Source organism: Falco biarmicus, chromosome 3 (assembly GCF_023638135.1).
Source record: "Falco biarmicus isolate bFalBia1 chromosome 3, bFalBia1.pri, whole genome shotgun sequence".
Taxonomy (NCBI): Eukaryota; Metazoa; Chordata; class Aves; order Falconiformes; family Falconidae; genus Falco; species Falco biarmicus.
In genome coordinates, this window is record NC_079290.1 from 117666794 (window position 1) to 117683334 (window position 16541).

Here is a 16541-nt window from a genome sequence, read left to right on the forward strand (position 1 = left end):
GGACAGTACTGAAGATGTATCTCAGAGTTTTGTTGTACCGGTCAACCGCAGGAAGATGCCCTTTCTGCCACTTCTATCTATAATCGTATCGTGCTTACAGGTAGCTCAGAGCAATACTTGGATGCAACCTGTGATCAGCATCTTACTAATTTACTCCACCACGACCCTAATTCTGAATTCATTTCATTCACATATTTTGCTTCTTCAGCAGAACCTCCCACTGACATCTAGAGGCAAAAGGAAATCTCTGGCACCACTGATGAGTGAAGCAATTTGCCAGGGGACTTCTCAGGGCAATAGGAGCACTGACTACTCAGCGTACAGTTTCCTGAGCAGAATTTTATACCAGACGTAGGCAGCCTTCACATAATACCCAAAGCAAAGCACTATGCTACCTTCTGATTAAATTATGAGGTCCCATAATTAAGATGATTCTCAAGCAGAGTTACAAGATGAAGATATGATTCATTTGCATAACTGAAATCATCTATATGAAGAGCTAATTTTTACCAGTGTTTCTTTTCTGGTTGGGTTAGACAAGACACTAAGGTTAAAGGATCTGTCCTGAAGTGGTCTGAAGTAAAATTAATTTCCAGGACTGTTCATGACCACAGCATTCTTACTAGGAATTCTCACACTGGATGCTGCCACTGTTTCCATTACGTTTTGTAATATATTACTGTCAGACTTCAGCTGCAATCGGACACTACATTGAACAGCAGTCACGTCAAGTCACCCAGCTGATTTCATCTATGCCTCTGATCTGGTGGTCCAAGATCATGACTCCTTCAAATGCAGAGGTCTGACGTGTCATGTAACACTTGCTACCACAGGAATACATTTTTTTTTTTTTCAAAGTCAGCCTCTCATTTAGCTTTTTGTTAATGCCAGGATGGTACCTGAAAGTCCCAGAGACTGGAATCCATGGAAAATCTTCATACCAAACCATGTTATTCGATAACTACTTACCCCTAAAGATCCAACAGCTTAGTCAGACGTGAGAGAATATCACCCCTGTCCAGCTGGTGAACAGACCAAGTTAGGGAATTATCCAACGGCAGAGCTATAGACTGAAACCCATTATCCATCCTCCCGCTCCGAGAATCTCTTTTGGATTGAGGGAAGGTCCTCCGCAAGTTAGCTCTGCTTTCCTCTTGCTTCATTTTCTAACTAACTTCTCTGGATGTCTAGAATGACTCTTGATAAATCACTACTGTCAGGCGTTCAGAGAAACATTTCAGACCTTATCAGAGATAAGAAAGCAAAGCAAGTATAAGAACTGCTCATGAAGAAGCAGTCCCAGTCTATTGCAGCATAAACATCCAACCTAGATTTAATCCCAGTGGCAGAAATGGGAACATGTTTATAAACATCACTGTTACAAACAACGTACCTTGTTCTCAGATTCCCCTGCTGAGGCAGTCCATCGTAGATAGATAACACATCAAAATCTTCCTCTAATGCAAAGGACTGGAAAACAAGTTGTATCCTGTTCTGCTCCTCGGCAGTGATTGTCCATGTGCAGTTTGCATAATTTGGATATCCATACGGAAACCCTGGACTCTGTATTGTCCCGTTGGGGCCCTGCAAAACATGACTGCAGTTCTGGGCTGTCAAGAGAAAAGACAAAAGTACAAATCAAACGTTGTAGGAGAAACATTTCATATCTTCACCATCAAAACAGATCATACATGATTCTTTCCACTGAATTTCTTCTCAGTTTGTGATCCCAGGGAACAGATAAAGGCAAAAATCTGAAGTCCTCCCCGCAGGAACTTGGACCTCAGATACTCATCTCTTGGGCACTGCTCCCTGTAGCTGTAAATGTAATGGGCTTGTAACAGCTGGATTACACAGCTGCTGACTAACAGAAAAAATGATGCCTACTCACCCATCCCATCACAGCCCACAACAAAGTCCAGTAAAGCCTTCACCACACACTGCATTTTGGGATTCAACACGTTTCAAGAATGCCTGGCCATGCCGGGTGCCTCAGGCATGAGGGGTTCAGAGGCCACAAAACACTAACAATGCCAAAACTGACCACCTCCGTTACCCTTAGTTACACTTGAGTAAGAGACAGAAGCTCAGGGCTCAGCTGTGCCAAGGGACACAGACCACCCCTCACCCTGGAAGGCCAAAACCTGTAATGGGCACCATACACAGCGAGGAACCGAGTCACCAAACGAGTAGCCCGTCTGGTCAAGACTGCATGAAAAGTGAACGGCAAAAGATCAGAAGTTAAAGTTGTCCTGACTCCAGAAAAAGCAGGACAGTTCAAAGGCTTTAACAAACCGTATCTGAATAGTTATTTGGAATAAAAAACCAAAGAGAAACCCTGTATGTTTGCAACTTCTTAGAATGGCAGTTCTTCCCCACCACCCCCATCCACATTCTCTCAGGTAAGCATTGCTCACCAACCTGAAACTACCTCCTAGCAGGGAGAAGAGCCGATGGTTTTTCTCCAGGGCCTTGCCGTGCAGGCTGCCGTAAGGAAGAGGCATGTTCCCGTCTGCACACCCCGAACTGGCAACTGCACCACTGCAAAGCAACATGGACTGCAGCCCAGAGCGGCCATCGTCAGAAACGCACGTGCTCCTCTTAGACCTGATGCAGGTATAGCAGAAAAAAAACCTGCTGGCCAGACCCAGCCTTCTCAGGCCGCTCTGTTTTCTCTTGGCCACTGCCACAAGTTTTCCGCTCCTTGTGCAAGCAAGACATAGCAAATGTCTTCCAGTCAGTATTTCTAAGGAGGTGCTGGAGAGCTACAACTTTGAGATCCACCTTTTCCTGCACCCAGCAGCTAAATACCTCACACCTCCGCGAAATCAATTGTCCTTCCCCAAGGCAGTACCTGCAACACTCCATCCCAAAGATAAAGATTAACTGCCAGGATGTACAATTTTTAGATAGATGAGATTTTCTTCTCTCTGGGGAAACAGGTACATAAATATGTTTTGGGAACAGCCCAAATGACAAATTCTCCTTAGCGTTTTCCTCTCTCCTCACTGCTGCTTTATCCAAATGTCTTTTGAGACACAAAGAGAAATTCACTCCAAACAAACTAGTGTAACTCCTACTGGCTTTAATGGAATAACTCCTCCACACCAAAGCTAAATTCCAGACAGTCTGCAAAGGCAACTGTGGCGAGACCAAAAGCAGATTTTCACCTTCATCCTACAGCCAGCATCAGAGCTGCTGATCACTGCTGCCTGCATTTGCTCTGTCTTTTCTTACCAAAGCTGGATTGTTTGCCCCTGCTTATGCAGATAACCGAGGCTTTCAAGTTGAAATGAATTAGATTAGAAATTACTTCTTTGATTTCTCATTGCTTTTTTTTCAAAGGCGGCAATGGCATTTGCACTTCTGAGTGCCAACCAGCTACAGGTAAAGAACTGCAGAGTAGTGCTCATTACAGCCAATTATAATTAGATTGACCTACTTTGGTGCAAAAATGCTTAGTGGAACTTCCCTCCGCAAGACGAAGTTCACAGCTTTATGAATATAAAATGGTCAATCACATTTACTACCCAGGGAATCTTTCTGTATCACGTTTATTATACCAATGAGAGTTAGGACAGCCCCATAATCCACCAGGGACCAAAACGGAGCTAGGCACATAACTCGTTAGCAAGGGCAGCGTAAAGTACTTTGCATTTCTACAGCACCTGGCATCTGCCTCTCTCAGTGCATTTTGTCAATACATAATACATACAAGAGTGAAATCTACCTCCCTCCTCCACTTTAGTTCCATTTATTTGTAAGGTTCACTGAAAGGATGTATTAGCTCGGTGCCAGAAAGCTGCGCAGAGCTGGGAATATTACCGTTATCACAGAGTGGTAAAATTAGGCCCAGTTTGGTTTAATAACTTGGAGACTGCCAAAGATCCATAAGCTTCAGTTCTCTAAAATTCAATCACATCCTCTTTTCTTCAACCAGACTGGCACTCAATAGGCAATGTGGGGATATTGAATCTGTCTCTACTGCACATTTTTTATTTTAATCATAAGTAAATGTCATCAGAACAATTTAAGGAAATTGGGAAATTAAAGAGGCTGTATCTCTCCATTTCCTGACGGTATAAAAGCTACTGAAGCTGCATGAAGTTCAGAAAATAAAGTCAAGGTCAGAGACACCATATTCTAAACACTTCCAAGGTCATAGGAAAGGCAACAAGCTTAAGTTCAATATAAATTCATGCCATCCTTGCATAATTAGTGACTCAATCAAAGGCCAGAAAAACGCACATAACCTTACAACCTAGCTGAAGAAAAAAATGAATAGAAAATAGGACACAGTTTTATGACATATCAAATCCATCTACTGAAATATTTGCATGTTCATTATTTTGACCAAGACGTGCTGTGGACACAGCTAAAAGAAAATTGCTTATTGCAAACAAAAATTAGTTTTCCAGAAGCTGACAAACTGGAAAGCAATATATTCTCCATCAACTGTAATAGTAGGGAACTTCATTTACATTGGACACTGCTGGAAAAAGTCAGCAGGCACAGGAGAGAGATCCAGGAAGCCCAGGAGAATTTATGCATATACTGTAATTTGCTTTCAGGTTTAAGGTAGTTAAGTTCAGGCTTTACTGACAAAACCTTATCTAAAAATCTGAAGTACATGACAAGGAGACATTCCGTTTCTCCACTGAAGACTTGCAAAAACAATTCTCTTTACCCCTTTGACCCAGGAGCATGAGTAAGTTGAAAGGTATGAAAGGTCCCTGCCGGTGTCTGTGCTATCAAGTTCCAGGTGAATTCGTACTTGACAGCAGACAACATTCTTCCAAAATTTCCGGCATATTCTCTCCAACCCCCAGAAGTCTGGCACGAGGCACCTCCACAGACCTTACCTCAAGTCACAGGAATGCAGCAGCTTCCCCCACAGACCAGTGACCTGCCGTGCCCTTTATCCCAGCTCAGACTGGGGTGACCACAAGGAACGGCAGCAATGACCCTGTACCCAGGGACCAGCACCTTGGCACCCGCTGTAGGTTAATCAGCAGCAGCCCTGGCATGGGAGGAATTACAACCCTTCCAGGATGGCTGCATCTCCCCCTCTCAATTTGCCACTCTATCCACAAGCTACAACAGTGAATGAGAGAAGAAAACGCCCAAGGCTGCAGGATGAGATGTCATTCACCATAAGGCTCAGTGGGGCAGTGTAAATGTTTATGCAGATATTTCAGCTTCTACTACTATTATTCACAGACTTACACTTTCTGAAGGTATAACATCAACATCAAACTCATCAGTGGATACACATTTGTGGGCACATGTCCTATTTTATGATGGAGATGACCGGTCTGAGAACGGAGTTCATTCCAACTCGTACCCTGCCAATGCAGCCTGCTATTTTCAATTCTGGAAAGTGGTTTATTACGAGAGTATATCTTTTTAATGAATGCATTACTGTAATTTTATTGCAGTAGCACTTCAAGTTTCCAGACAAGGATGAAGGCATTATCATACTTGGCACTGTTCAGCGGACAGGGCCTTTCTCCAAAGGGATCACAGTCTAAGGTGAAGGAAAAAAAACCCCACAGCCCAAGGAAACCCACATTTGTGGAGGACTTGGGGCTCTGCAGAAAAACGTCTTCATCCAGGGGGCACAACCATTTCCTTAATGACAGAGCTTAAAACTCAGCTTTACCAGTTTCCACCTACGCCGCTTGTTTTGTGAAATACACACTGCTTGAACAACGTAAACAGGCTAATCAGCTTCACTTCTGGCTCATATGCACAAGGAAAAAGATGAAATATTTACTTTGCAATATGCTCATAGAAGAACTGCATTTCTAACAGAAATATGGGCTGCCTGCAGCACTTTATAATATACAGTTAATCCACATGCCACAAAACTTAACATGACTGGACACTTAAGCAAAAAATAAATATCAGCGGCGTACAGCTCCAGCTGCCTCTTGCTTAAGTGGGAAGGCTGCAACCCCCACCCCCCCCCGGCTTCATTCTGGGTATCAATCAGCCTCCTGCCACCAGGAGAGCGGGAAGAATGTTCTAGTACTCAAAAAGCAAGAGTTTCTTTTGACAGTACAAGCTACACGACCGGAGACAGAAGCTAGCAGGAGGCTTATTTACACTGTGTATCTCAAGTTGTTTAGACACGAGTGTGGGACCATTCTTGCGGCAGTCAGTCCAGCTTTAGCCTAACGCCACATGGCTAGCCAAGTTCCGAAGCAGAACCAGTTCATCCCTCAGTAACTACACTGTGGGCAGCATTAACTGGTTCTCAGGTCTTCCAAGTCTCAGGACTGACAGCCGTGATGACCACCGCACATGGATCAAACCAAACCAGGTTACATTTACAAAAGAGGAGACTCAATCATTCAAGCACCTTCCCAGCAACAGCATTTTGCTATTTCCTTCAAATAAGCAACACTCCCCTGCAGGAGCGAGCTGCCTCAGCTGCTGTACCCTTCAAGCCCCTGGCTGGGTCTAAGTTTCATCACTTGACATTGAATTTCAGCAGCTCTACAGACTCAGATAAACTCGCATTCAAGTTCTGTCACTACAAATTTTCACCAAGTTGTCAGAAGCTAAAACAAACAAAGGCATTGCCTGACATTACAAGTGCGAAGGATATGGGTACAAAACATCACCCATCACCTTCCACCTACCTGCAATTCCTTCCACATACCAGGACAGATCCATGGTGGTGTAAATCAAGGGAGCATTTTAACTATGTTGATTTACATCATTTTAATATCTAAGGAAGCAATACTTTAGAGAGAGAAACAGAATTTATTTCTGAAGTGCTTCCTAAAATATAAGTTGATGCACTTTGTTTCTCAGCAGAAAAGAAATCTAATTTAGCCAACTGATGTATGGTCACTGCACAATTCAAAAGGAAGAAAATCAAATCATATACACTGACTTGCTCTCAACAGTATCATCTATTGGTGATACATGACTGTCTTCTCCTTAATGCAGTAGTTTTTGGTATTGTCATTTTCTTTAGTTATTATTACTTAGGCACAAATGTTTCTATTTCGTGTTGTTCTAGCCTAGTCAATGAAACAGATGAACATAAAAAAAAAAAATCTTTCCTCAAGAAAAATGAAATCCACATCCTGCAGACACACAAACACATTGCATCCTGACCTAAAACACTAGGGGCAAATCCTGCCCATACATCACCAACTTCTCTTTTTTTTTCTTTATTTACATTATGCAATGAAGGTAAAGGACTCTGGACAGTAAAGTTCTTCAAAGCAAGACACTCTACTCCAACTCCGAACCAGCACTCAAAATGCTGACATCAGCTGTCAGCGTCCCCTGAGAGCACATCTGGAGGCTCTGACGAGCAGGGCAGAGCTTGGGGATGAGACAGCAAAACCAGCCAAACTCAGGGCAGAAGTGCCCCAGCTTTCTTTGCGGGATGATACATGTGAAACCACACAAGACTCGTGCAGCTTCTCACACAACTGGGTATATGCCACAGCACAGGACCAACACCCCAGGTCCCCACTGGACAGTCCCCTCACATGAAGGCACAATCCCTGTTCCAAACAGGGGGTGTCAAAAGTGGGTTGGGAAACCTTCAGCTTCTTCACACAGGTCTTCTCACAACCTTCTTCCCAAAAATAACATACTAAAATCGCACCCCTTGTATCGAACAGTTCATCTTTAAGAACTCATCTAAGTAGGAAAAGTGTTCCTTTCTCCAGTGTTTACTGTTTTGAATTGTTTATCAGCAACCAGTTATGCTTTCTTACATAGCAGTCTTCTAAATCATTACAATCGCTAAAAAAGGTTTACCCATAGCCTAGCTTTGACACTCTTGCTCACACAATTTTAGTGAACAAACAAGGAAAGTACCTTTACGCTTCATAAATCTAGGCCTTGTTTCCCTAAGTATTCACCTTTTCATAGTTTTAACTTAACCTACAGTCTTATATCAAAGCCTTCTGGGTAATAAATAATTCAGAGACATTCCATTAACTATAACTTTTAATCAAAAGCCAGTGGATCCGAGATCATCATCAAGGGGATGATTTACATCTCAGCCAGTGCCTTTTCTCTCTGAACACATGGAGTGATAAACTGAAGAATGCAAGGGCAAAGAACATGCATTTTATCCGAATCCAGCTCATGCCATTACTGCCAAGTCCAGAAAGAATTATAACATCCACCTCAAATCAAAAGCAGTCTGTGAGTTTTCAGCAGGATGGCACAATACTGTGATACTGCAAATCAAACATGTCATTCCTGAAACCAACTTAGTCACCCCCAGTTCTCTGGAGAGAGACATTACTTCCCTTCCATTCCAACAGTCTTTCACTCCCACTCTGTCATCACTTTGTCCATTTTAGCGCTACCCGGGCTTTTAGGCTGTTATTGCAGAGATCTGTTACACTTCGGCATTGTTCCAACGTTAGCATAACAATTCAATTTTAAGGGCTTCCCAAGCAGCGAGAGAGGAACAAAAAAAAAAAAAAAAAAAAAAAAAAAAAAAAGAGGATGGTGGAGTGAAGATGCTGTAATAGCGTTTTTAGTTTTTCCCACGTGTTCCCTCCCTTCCTCTCCCAACCAAAAAATTTGTCTTGGAAAATTATGCAAATTTCCTATACATATTTGGGGTTCCTAGTCACATTGCTGACCTTGGAGTTCCCCAGCAAAAGCTCCAACCAAGCAACCTTACAGCTGAAAAGTACAAAGACTTGCAAAGAGAGAAGTTGGAAACTTCCAGCTTTCATTGCACCATCCTCACACGCTGCCACACTACTCTGATCGTGTTCATTTCTAAGATAGGTTGGAAATGTAACATTTCAGATTAGGAAGAACCTGTACAAAAAGCATCATAGCTCTCCATTTTCTTAACATCTGGCCCAGATTCATCCTGTTATTACTTTAGACCACGGCATTTTCTCCTACCTACACTGGACTCAAAGAACAGTTTATTCTCCCCAGCCCTCTCCTCCTGAGACAAGTGATTTATCAACCTGCAGCACATAATGCCTGCGGGCATCTGAAAGGCAAGAAAGGAAAATGACCTTGCGTCTATTCTTTTCAATTCTCTAGAAATACAGTAACAGCCTACACAGAAATAAAGACGCCTAACACTGGAAATGTTGGGGGCAACAGATCCAAACATGTTCAGAAAGCACTACTGTAAAACAAATGAACCCAACCTGTTCAATGCTTCCCTGTTCAATGGTGTTTCTGAACCCCCAGCGAGGTTCTGGACTCTCCCTACCTGTCCTGAAGCGTAAAGTCAAAAACGGGACAGAGTGTTGCAGCTAAGCCCAGCCCCGAGCAGAACACTGCCTCCTCCATACGGCCGGGATGCCAACTGTCACCCCCACTGGCACATTCCCTCCTCTACGCCCTTCTCCTCTGAAGAGGGTCTTTTCTGCTTTGTTATACTTTAGTTTTGTATTTTGTGAATGAGCCTTGAAAGGGCACATACTTCCAACAGCAGGGTCAACGGAGTTTGAAGATGCTGGACAGGAAACGTCCAGTTTCAGGTAATATCAAAAGCCGTTGCAGGACAGAACCCGGCATCACAAGAACATGACACTGCACATATGTCCTGTCTTACAGCTGCACTGCAGTCCCCTGACATGCTGAGAGGCCAGAGACTTCAGCTGCTGGAAAGCAATGCCTCGTTTGGTTGAGCTAGAAATTGCCTAAGTGAGCACACTGGTCATAATAGCAGCTGCCAGATTTTCCCTTGAGGCTCAAGTCCTCTGTTCTTAACAGAGGGAGAGCAGCATGGCATGCTGACCTGACACAGGCTGTCTCCTGCCAGCCTGCTGCACTCCTACCCTGCAATGACCTGGAAACAGAAGGTACTTCAGTCTTCAAGACCCTCATCACATTTTTTGTTTGAATAAAATGACTGGTATCAAAGGGAAGATAAAAAAAAAAAATAATCAAATCCCACTACCTGCTGTGTAGCTGGTAAGAACTCGAGCTGTTCTGCAGTGAATACCCCAGCACACGCTCCTGTTGGGTTATCACAGAGACATTACAGTGTCATGGTGGCTTTCCCAAACACTCCTGGAGATTTATAGGCCACTTCACCATCTGTAAAGCTAACCTTCTAAAGAGAATCAAAGCAAGCTAGAAGACGGGACAAGCATTTGCAAGTAAAGACTTGCACATAGTGAGGAGAAAGGGAGATGGTTTCCCTTTATTTTACTGTTAGGAGGGGAGGCAGGAGGGCTTAAGGACTAATAGAAGATATTAAAAATATTACTTTGGAGTTATTTTAATAAGCATCTAGAAAATCCCTGGTAACACATTCTTTTTAATATAATTAGTACTGGAGTAAATATTCGAGAAGTCCGTGTTCAAGACACATCAATGAATACATTTTCCCATTTACAGCAGCAATCTTAAATACTGCATTTTATTGGCAGGCAGGCAGCTAGCTGGAGAGGGGCAGGCAGGCAAACCACTTCAGACACCACCAGATCCAACATCCAGTGGGTAACAACGATACAATGGTAGTAAACATTTCAAACGTGCACAACAAAGAAAACTCTGCCTGGCCAAGACTGACCAGGAATTTAAAATTACTAATTACTCCACAATACAGAATGCATCAGTATGTTTTCGCTAAATCTGTTTTTACCATCTTCCTTGAAAACATGGTGACAAAGACCACATTGACTGCATCATCTAGAAGGCTCCTGGAACATGCGTGCATGGAACAAAGTCATGAAATGGGGTCTGCCTGTTCTGACTGCAACAAAAAAAAAAAAAAAAAGATTGTTTCCACGCTCTACTGACCTACAGAGATTGTGTTTAGTCAAGCAAGCAGAGTTTGTTGATGCAAGGGGGATACATAGAAAGAAAGAAACCCCTAAACGTTTTAATGAACAAAGCATAGGACTTTTGTCAGCGAGGCCAAACATACTACAGCTCACCCTGCTTTAAGCTGAGTTCAGCGTTATCAGCATAGTTACCAGGGAAGATCTGCCCCATCAGCAGCTCCTTTTACCTGTTTGAAACCCGACTAGAGGACTCAAGAACAAGATTTCTCATGCAAACTGAAGACCTGTGTTTCTTCCCGCTCCATCCCATACAGCAAATATCATGTAAATCCGAAGGCTGGGTGAGGCATTTGCAGTTAGTGCTGGACACGGAATCAGGAACACCTCACACCCCACACCCCTCCAGGCTGTGCTTTCTCTGCAAAAGCATCACGCTGCTCCCCTCTAACCCTTTGGGGAGCTGGCATACTTTTCCTCGGATTTGAAAGAGAAGCACCTGGAAAAGGAGCTGCACTTACCTCAGGAAACATGCCAAGTTCAGCTGCTGAGCTCCACTTACCACACAAGTCTTACACATCACCATTCACAGGGAATACGGGAGGATCTGGAGCATATGTGGAGCCAGACTAAAGAGCCTAGCCTGTAACTCATGCTAGGCTGCTGCAACATAAGCGTCAGGGAATCAGTTAACAGACAATATCAGCAAGACATACATCCAGAGCTGCAACAGAGCTGCCGAGCCTGCAGTGGAACAATCGTTCCTAGCAGCAGGGAAGTCTCAGCCCGGCAGTGGTGTCCAGAAGCAGCATCATCCAAAACATCATCCCTGCCTGCAGCCTGAACACACCACAGTGCTAACACAGCTGTATCCTAACGGGAGTCAAGCTGGCTTCTCCAGAGCACTGTGCCACATGGAAACAGCAGCACTGTCAATGCCAGGAGGAGAAGAATCTCACACGCTTTACTGCACTACACTGAACATGCCTGCTGACTCCAAAGCCACACCAGAAACAAGCCTGGTTACAGAAGGTACTCACTCTTCTGTCCCTGCCATCAGCATTCTTCAGCGTGAACTGACCACCCCATCCCAGATGAGCATAAAAACCCCAGTGAATTGCTGTACTGCTGACAAGGAAAACACAACCTTGTGAGGTAGCAGGCATGAGTCTTGCACGAACAATGCACTCGGAGCCATCAGCAAGGGACGGACTCTTTCACCTGTCCAGTACATGTATCCAGACACGTTCAGGATTCACACAGCTGCTGCAGGGCCCAATGCCCACTGCCGTAAGCTTTCACTGGGCAGGCCAAACCAGCCAATTCACCTTGGGGTTCCTTGCTGTACCCTGTTCTAACTACATGCACAGCTCTCCTATGACAAAAGTGACAAGCAGTACTTCATTTCACGTCCCGTGTTTGCATTAGAATGAAGGACATTCATTCTTCCATTGCACTTCACAAGCTGTTGTCAACTTATCTCACTGGGGCTTTAAAGGAACCTTGGCCAAAGTAACTCACACATTAAGATTTTGAAAACCCCAATCAAGTAAAAAGCCTCCAAGCTGAACACCCTAGAAAGAGACAAGAGCTTTAAACACTTGAAAAACAAAGTAAGCAGCCACAAACGCTATGCTTTATGCATACTCTCAGGCTTCTGCCCCAGAGCTGCTGCTAAGAGAAGCAGATTCATTTCCTAGGGCAGATGTACACATTTTAAGCCTTGCCCCTCTGTTACTGCAGAAGGGTGTTACACTTGGTAGCTCCAGATTCAGTTGGAATTACGGTGCCTTGGCTGTGTTACAGGAATTGTTCACAGGCACATATTTTACCCCACCCCAAGTGCAAGGCAATGTGACTTGGCTGCAAGACTAACAAAAAAAAAGGTGTCAAAGCACTGCACATGATATAAAGGTTTAGCTACCAGGCAACATTTAGCTCATCTGATTTTTGCAGGGCAGTGGCAGAAAGCTCTCTGTAGGTATTCAAGGAAGCCTGAAGGTCAAGAAATTAAGAACAAGGCTCTGCCAGCCTCATGAAAAGAGGCTCTAATATCTTTCATCACAAATTACCATTCTGACCAGCTCCCTGACAGCCAGCGGCTCCATCCCCGGCACTGGGTTTGCTGCGATGCTGTGACGTTGCTAGGCCAGTTGCTAGGCAAGGGCACACATGCAACAGCTCAACTGTAGCTTCATCACAGGGCAGCCTTAACGCGAAAAGAAGGTGGAGGGAAAAGAAACAACCTTTGATTTTAATATATACATCAAAATTTCTTTGAGTGCTAAACAACTAGTTAATAGAGTTTGGCAATATTGCAGACAAGCTTTCTACTGCATGGCTTTGCAAAAAGTCACAATTCATTTCCCTTCCCTGCCTTCACAACATTTGATATTCAGCAGCACCAACTGGTTGGGTTTTCTGCTGAATACTGGGCATTGCAGGAAGCTAAGCAAAGTGGTCTGGAAGAGGCAGCAGGAGACAAGGAAAAAGAAGCGACATCCCCAGATCAAAGCAAGCAAGGTGTGCCTACTCTCAGCGATGAGCCTAATACACACAATTTGGACCTGAATTTTGACCTAGGGCATCTTAGCAACAGGACTCTGTGATGAGTAATAACGTTTTAAGCAAAGCCAAGGCTGCAGGTGTTCCCACATATCTCCAGGACACAGGATGTGGCCTCTTCTCTCCAGCACTAGACACAGAACAGACAAGCTCTCATCCATCTGCTTGGAATCAAGTATTTTATCCAGATGACACAATTTAAGGCCACCTCCAGGACTAGAAGTACAGGATGCTTCTTCAACAGCAGTAATTGAAAACTCAGAATAAAGGTTAGAGCCACGATGAGTCATTAATACAAAGAGCAGATAAACGAACAAGCACTTATAGAAACATTCAGATAGGAAGGGGGTCTATCCCTTTGCCTGACAGGCTGCTCACCACTTACCCGCAACAAATCTTAACCAGAATATCCCAGAGTACATTAGCCAGATCCACTTAAAAGTACATGTTTCATCCTTGTAACACCTGCTGAAACAAGGAGAAGTTTCTGCACTAGGATGAGGGAGATTCCCAGCATCACCAGGCAATACTGCCATTCAGCACATGGAAACAAAAGCGTACCTACAGTACCTCTGCCCTCTTCTCCCCCAGCTACCATGCCCTGCCAGGCAAAATAGGTGTAAAAAGGGCCTACACAACTCCTGTGCTCCTCGGGCCAGTCATCTACATCAACAGCTGATCAGCAGTTCCATACCCACTTGGCTTGTGAGTCACCTTGAGGTGTCCTCCGCTACCCAGTCATCAGGGATGCAACCCTCTGAAACCACCCGCCATCCCCCACAGACCTGTGCGGAGACAAGACCCCAGGCTCATTTCTTACAAGTGACTGGGATAACGCAGAAGTCACTGTATATATTGTCATGGCCAATGCTACTGCATAAGTCAAACACACAGTCCTGCTACTCCCCTTTCAACACAGTACTGATGTTGAATACCTCAGAGACAGGCTGCAAAAATACCAAGACATATGAGTAAAGGTATAATCAAAGGATGCAAAAAACCACAATCCTGTCCTTAGAGCACAGCTGAACACTTCAGTTTCAGTTAACAGCTTCCTTGCCATGCCATTGATTGACACTGGACAATTCCTGCTGGAGCTTACCATGAATTGCATCGGTGGCACACTGGATGTGCCCCCATGCTGTACCTGACAGATTGACTGGGTCCATTAAGTATGTTTGAATACTGAAATTCTCTGGCAGAAACTTAAAGCCATGTCTATAGTGATCACTAATATCAGCAGAGTTCAAAATTTCACACCAAAGGGGAATTAATGAAATAGAAGATGTGCAAAAAACTTAGTAAGAAAGTATGGTCTCTGCTTCCAGACATGAGACATTCAGACAAGTGTTATGGTGTGCCTGGTTCAGACAGGTTGGGCAAGAAGCAAGAACATCAACTGAAGGCAAACATTCACAAGTCCAACTTCTAAGCTTACTGAGTTTTAAACACACCGATCAACAGCTGGGCCTGTGCTCAAAGTCTCCAGCAAACAAAGTTTTGAGCATTCTTCACTGGTTCAAGTTTCTCGAGTCTGTTTTCTGTAATCACATTCACTATTATAATCATCAGTTTGAAAAATGCAGAGGTACAGCGAGTGACTACAAATTGCACTATAAAGTATATATACGCATGTGTGTTCATACATATATATACACACACAGAAGAAGTTGAAGCTAAAGTAGTCCTGTTCATTACATACTGTCTCCTTCCAGGACTGGCAATCACACCATGTAATCCTATTTTGAAATATGTTAGCTTTTCACTCCTGTACATCACACGGGAAGATTTTTGTTAGAACCTTACTGGTCTGAGGATTCTAAAGTTATTCTAGTTTCCAAGCTAAAGTTAATTTGTGCCCAGTGTACACCCATTTGTTTTCATACCAACATTTTTGGTCAACTTACAGTCCTCCTCCCTGTTGTGTTTTTACCTGGCCTTGATGTATTTCTACAGAATCATTAGACCCCCTTGCAATTCTGTTTGCCAAAATAAATGAACCCTGTGCTTTCACCCTTCTAAGATACATCCTCCATTCCTCCGGTCATCCCCTTGCCAACCTCAACCCGTTTCAATTTGAATGCCTCCTGCATAAAGGACATCAGACCACTCCAATCATCCCAACAAGGGTTCCTCAGTGCCGTAAGAGTTGCTATGACTTATTTCTCATCTCGGCTGGAAAATCCATTGGAGTTGCCTACACATATACTAAAGCTTTTGCAATTCATAATCCAGAAATTCCGGGGGTTTCAGATTCCTCTTAGTGGAACTGGGTTTCACAAGTTAGGTTTCAAACTAAACACTCCGTGACCTTCACACACCTCAAGCCTAAACAGCCGGGTTTCCTAATGCTTGCAATAATTTCACCTCTCACCAGCAGCCATTCATTAGCAACCTAAAGAACTGTAATTATTTGCAAGACTTCACAGCTACGTAATTCCTGATGAAACTGGGGATCTTGTGCAGACCGTCCATTACTTAAAATCATTTGCTCAGCTTGGAGAAGTAACACAGTTATCCCAATATTCAGCCAGAATGGCCTCTTCTCAAGGGATGTAATTTTCTCCCTTCAAAACTTTCTCTTTCAAAATTGTCTCTTAATCAATTTTGACTGCTCCCTTAGCACCACAACTCTTCTACATAGCCATTGTCAGCATAATAATAATATCAAGCACTTATATAGCTATTTCCATCTTCAAAGCACTTCACAAGCATTAACCAATTAATGCATATTCTTCCCATGCTGTCTCTAGCGTAACAGCCTTGCTGGGTTTTCCCCGTGACTTCCCTTCATGGCTTCTCACTTGCCCCAATACTCTTTAATTGAATCCCACCGTCAGTCTCCTTCCAAGTGCTCATACATCACATTTTAACAGGAGCCGGAGAAGTGCTGCATCCTACTCTGGTCACAGGAGAACACCATGCAAGCTTACCCACTTTCTACCTAAAACCAAGAGTCAGTCTAAAAAAAAAAAAAAAAAATACAGTTTAACACATGGTTAAGGCACTAAACTGGAACTTGGGAGGCCTCGATTTGACCCTAGACTCATGGCAAGGTTTCAAAGAGATTAAGCTACTCCTTTATGCAAGATTTCACAAAACCAAAATGAAAGTTCACCTCAGGACCATGAGTCCCTTTTCAAAAGGAACTTAAGTAGACCACGTTTACACAGATATTTTTTTTATAACCCAAGAACCTTAGACAGATGCCTTGTAGCCTTTGTAAAT

General features: G+C 43.6%; 1 protein-coding gene across 1 annotated transcript in view; it reads right to left on the reverse strand.

The window, feature by feature from the left end:
* CSMD2 (CUB and Sushi multiple domains 2) overlaps positions 1-16541 on the reverse strand; it is a 305956-nt gene that overhangs the window by 275513 nt on the left and 13902 nt on the right. The window contains exon 2 of the mRNA XM_056332990.1: positions 1394-1610. Within this exon, the coding sequence (XP_056188965.1) occupies positions 1394-1610 (217 nt within the window). The remainder of the gene's footprint in view (positions 1-1393; positions 1611-16541) is intronic.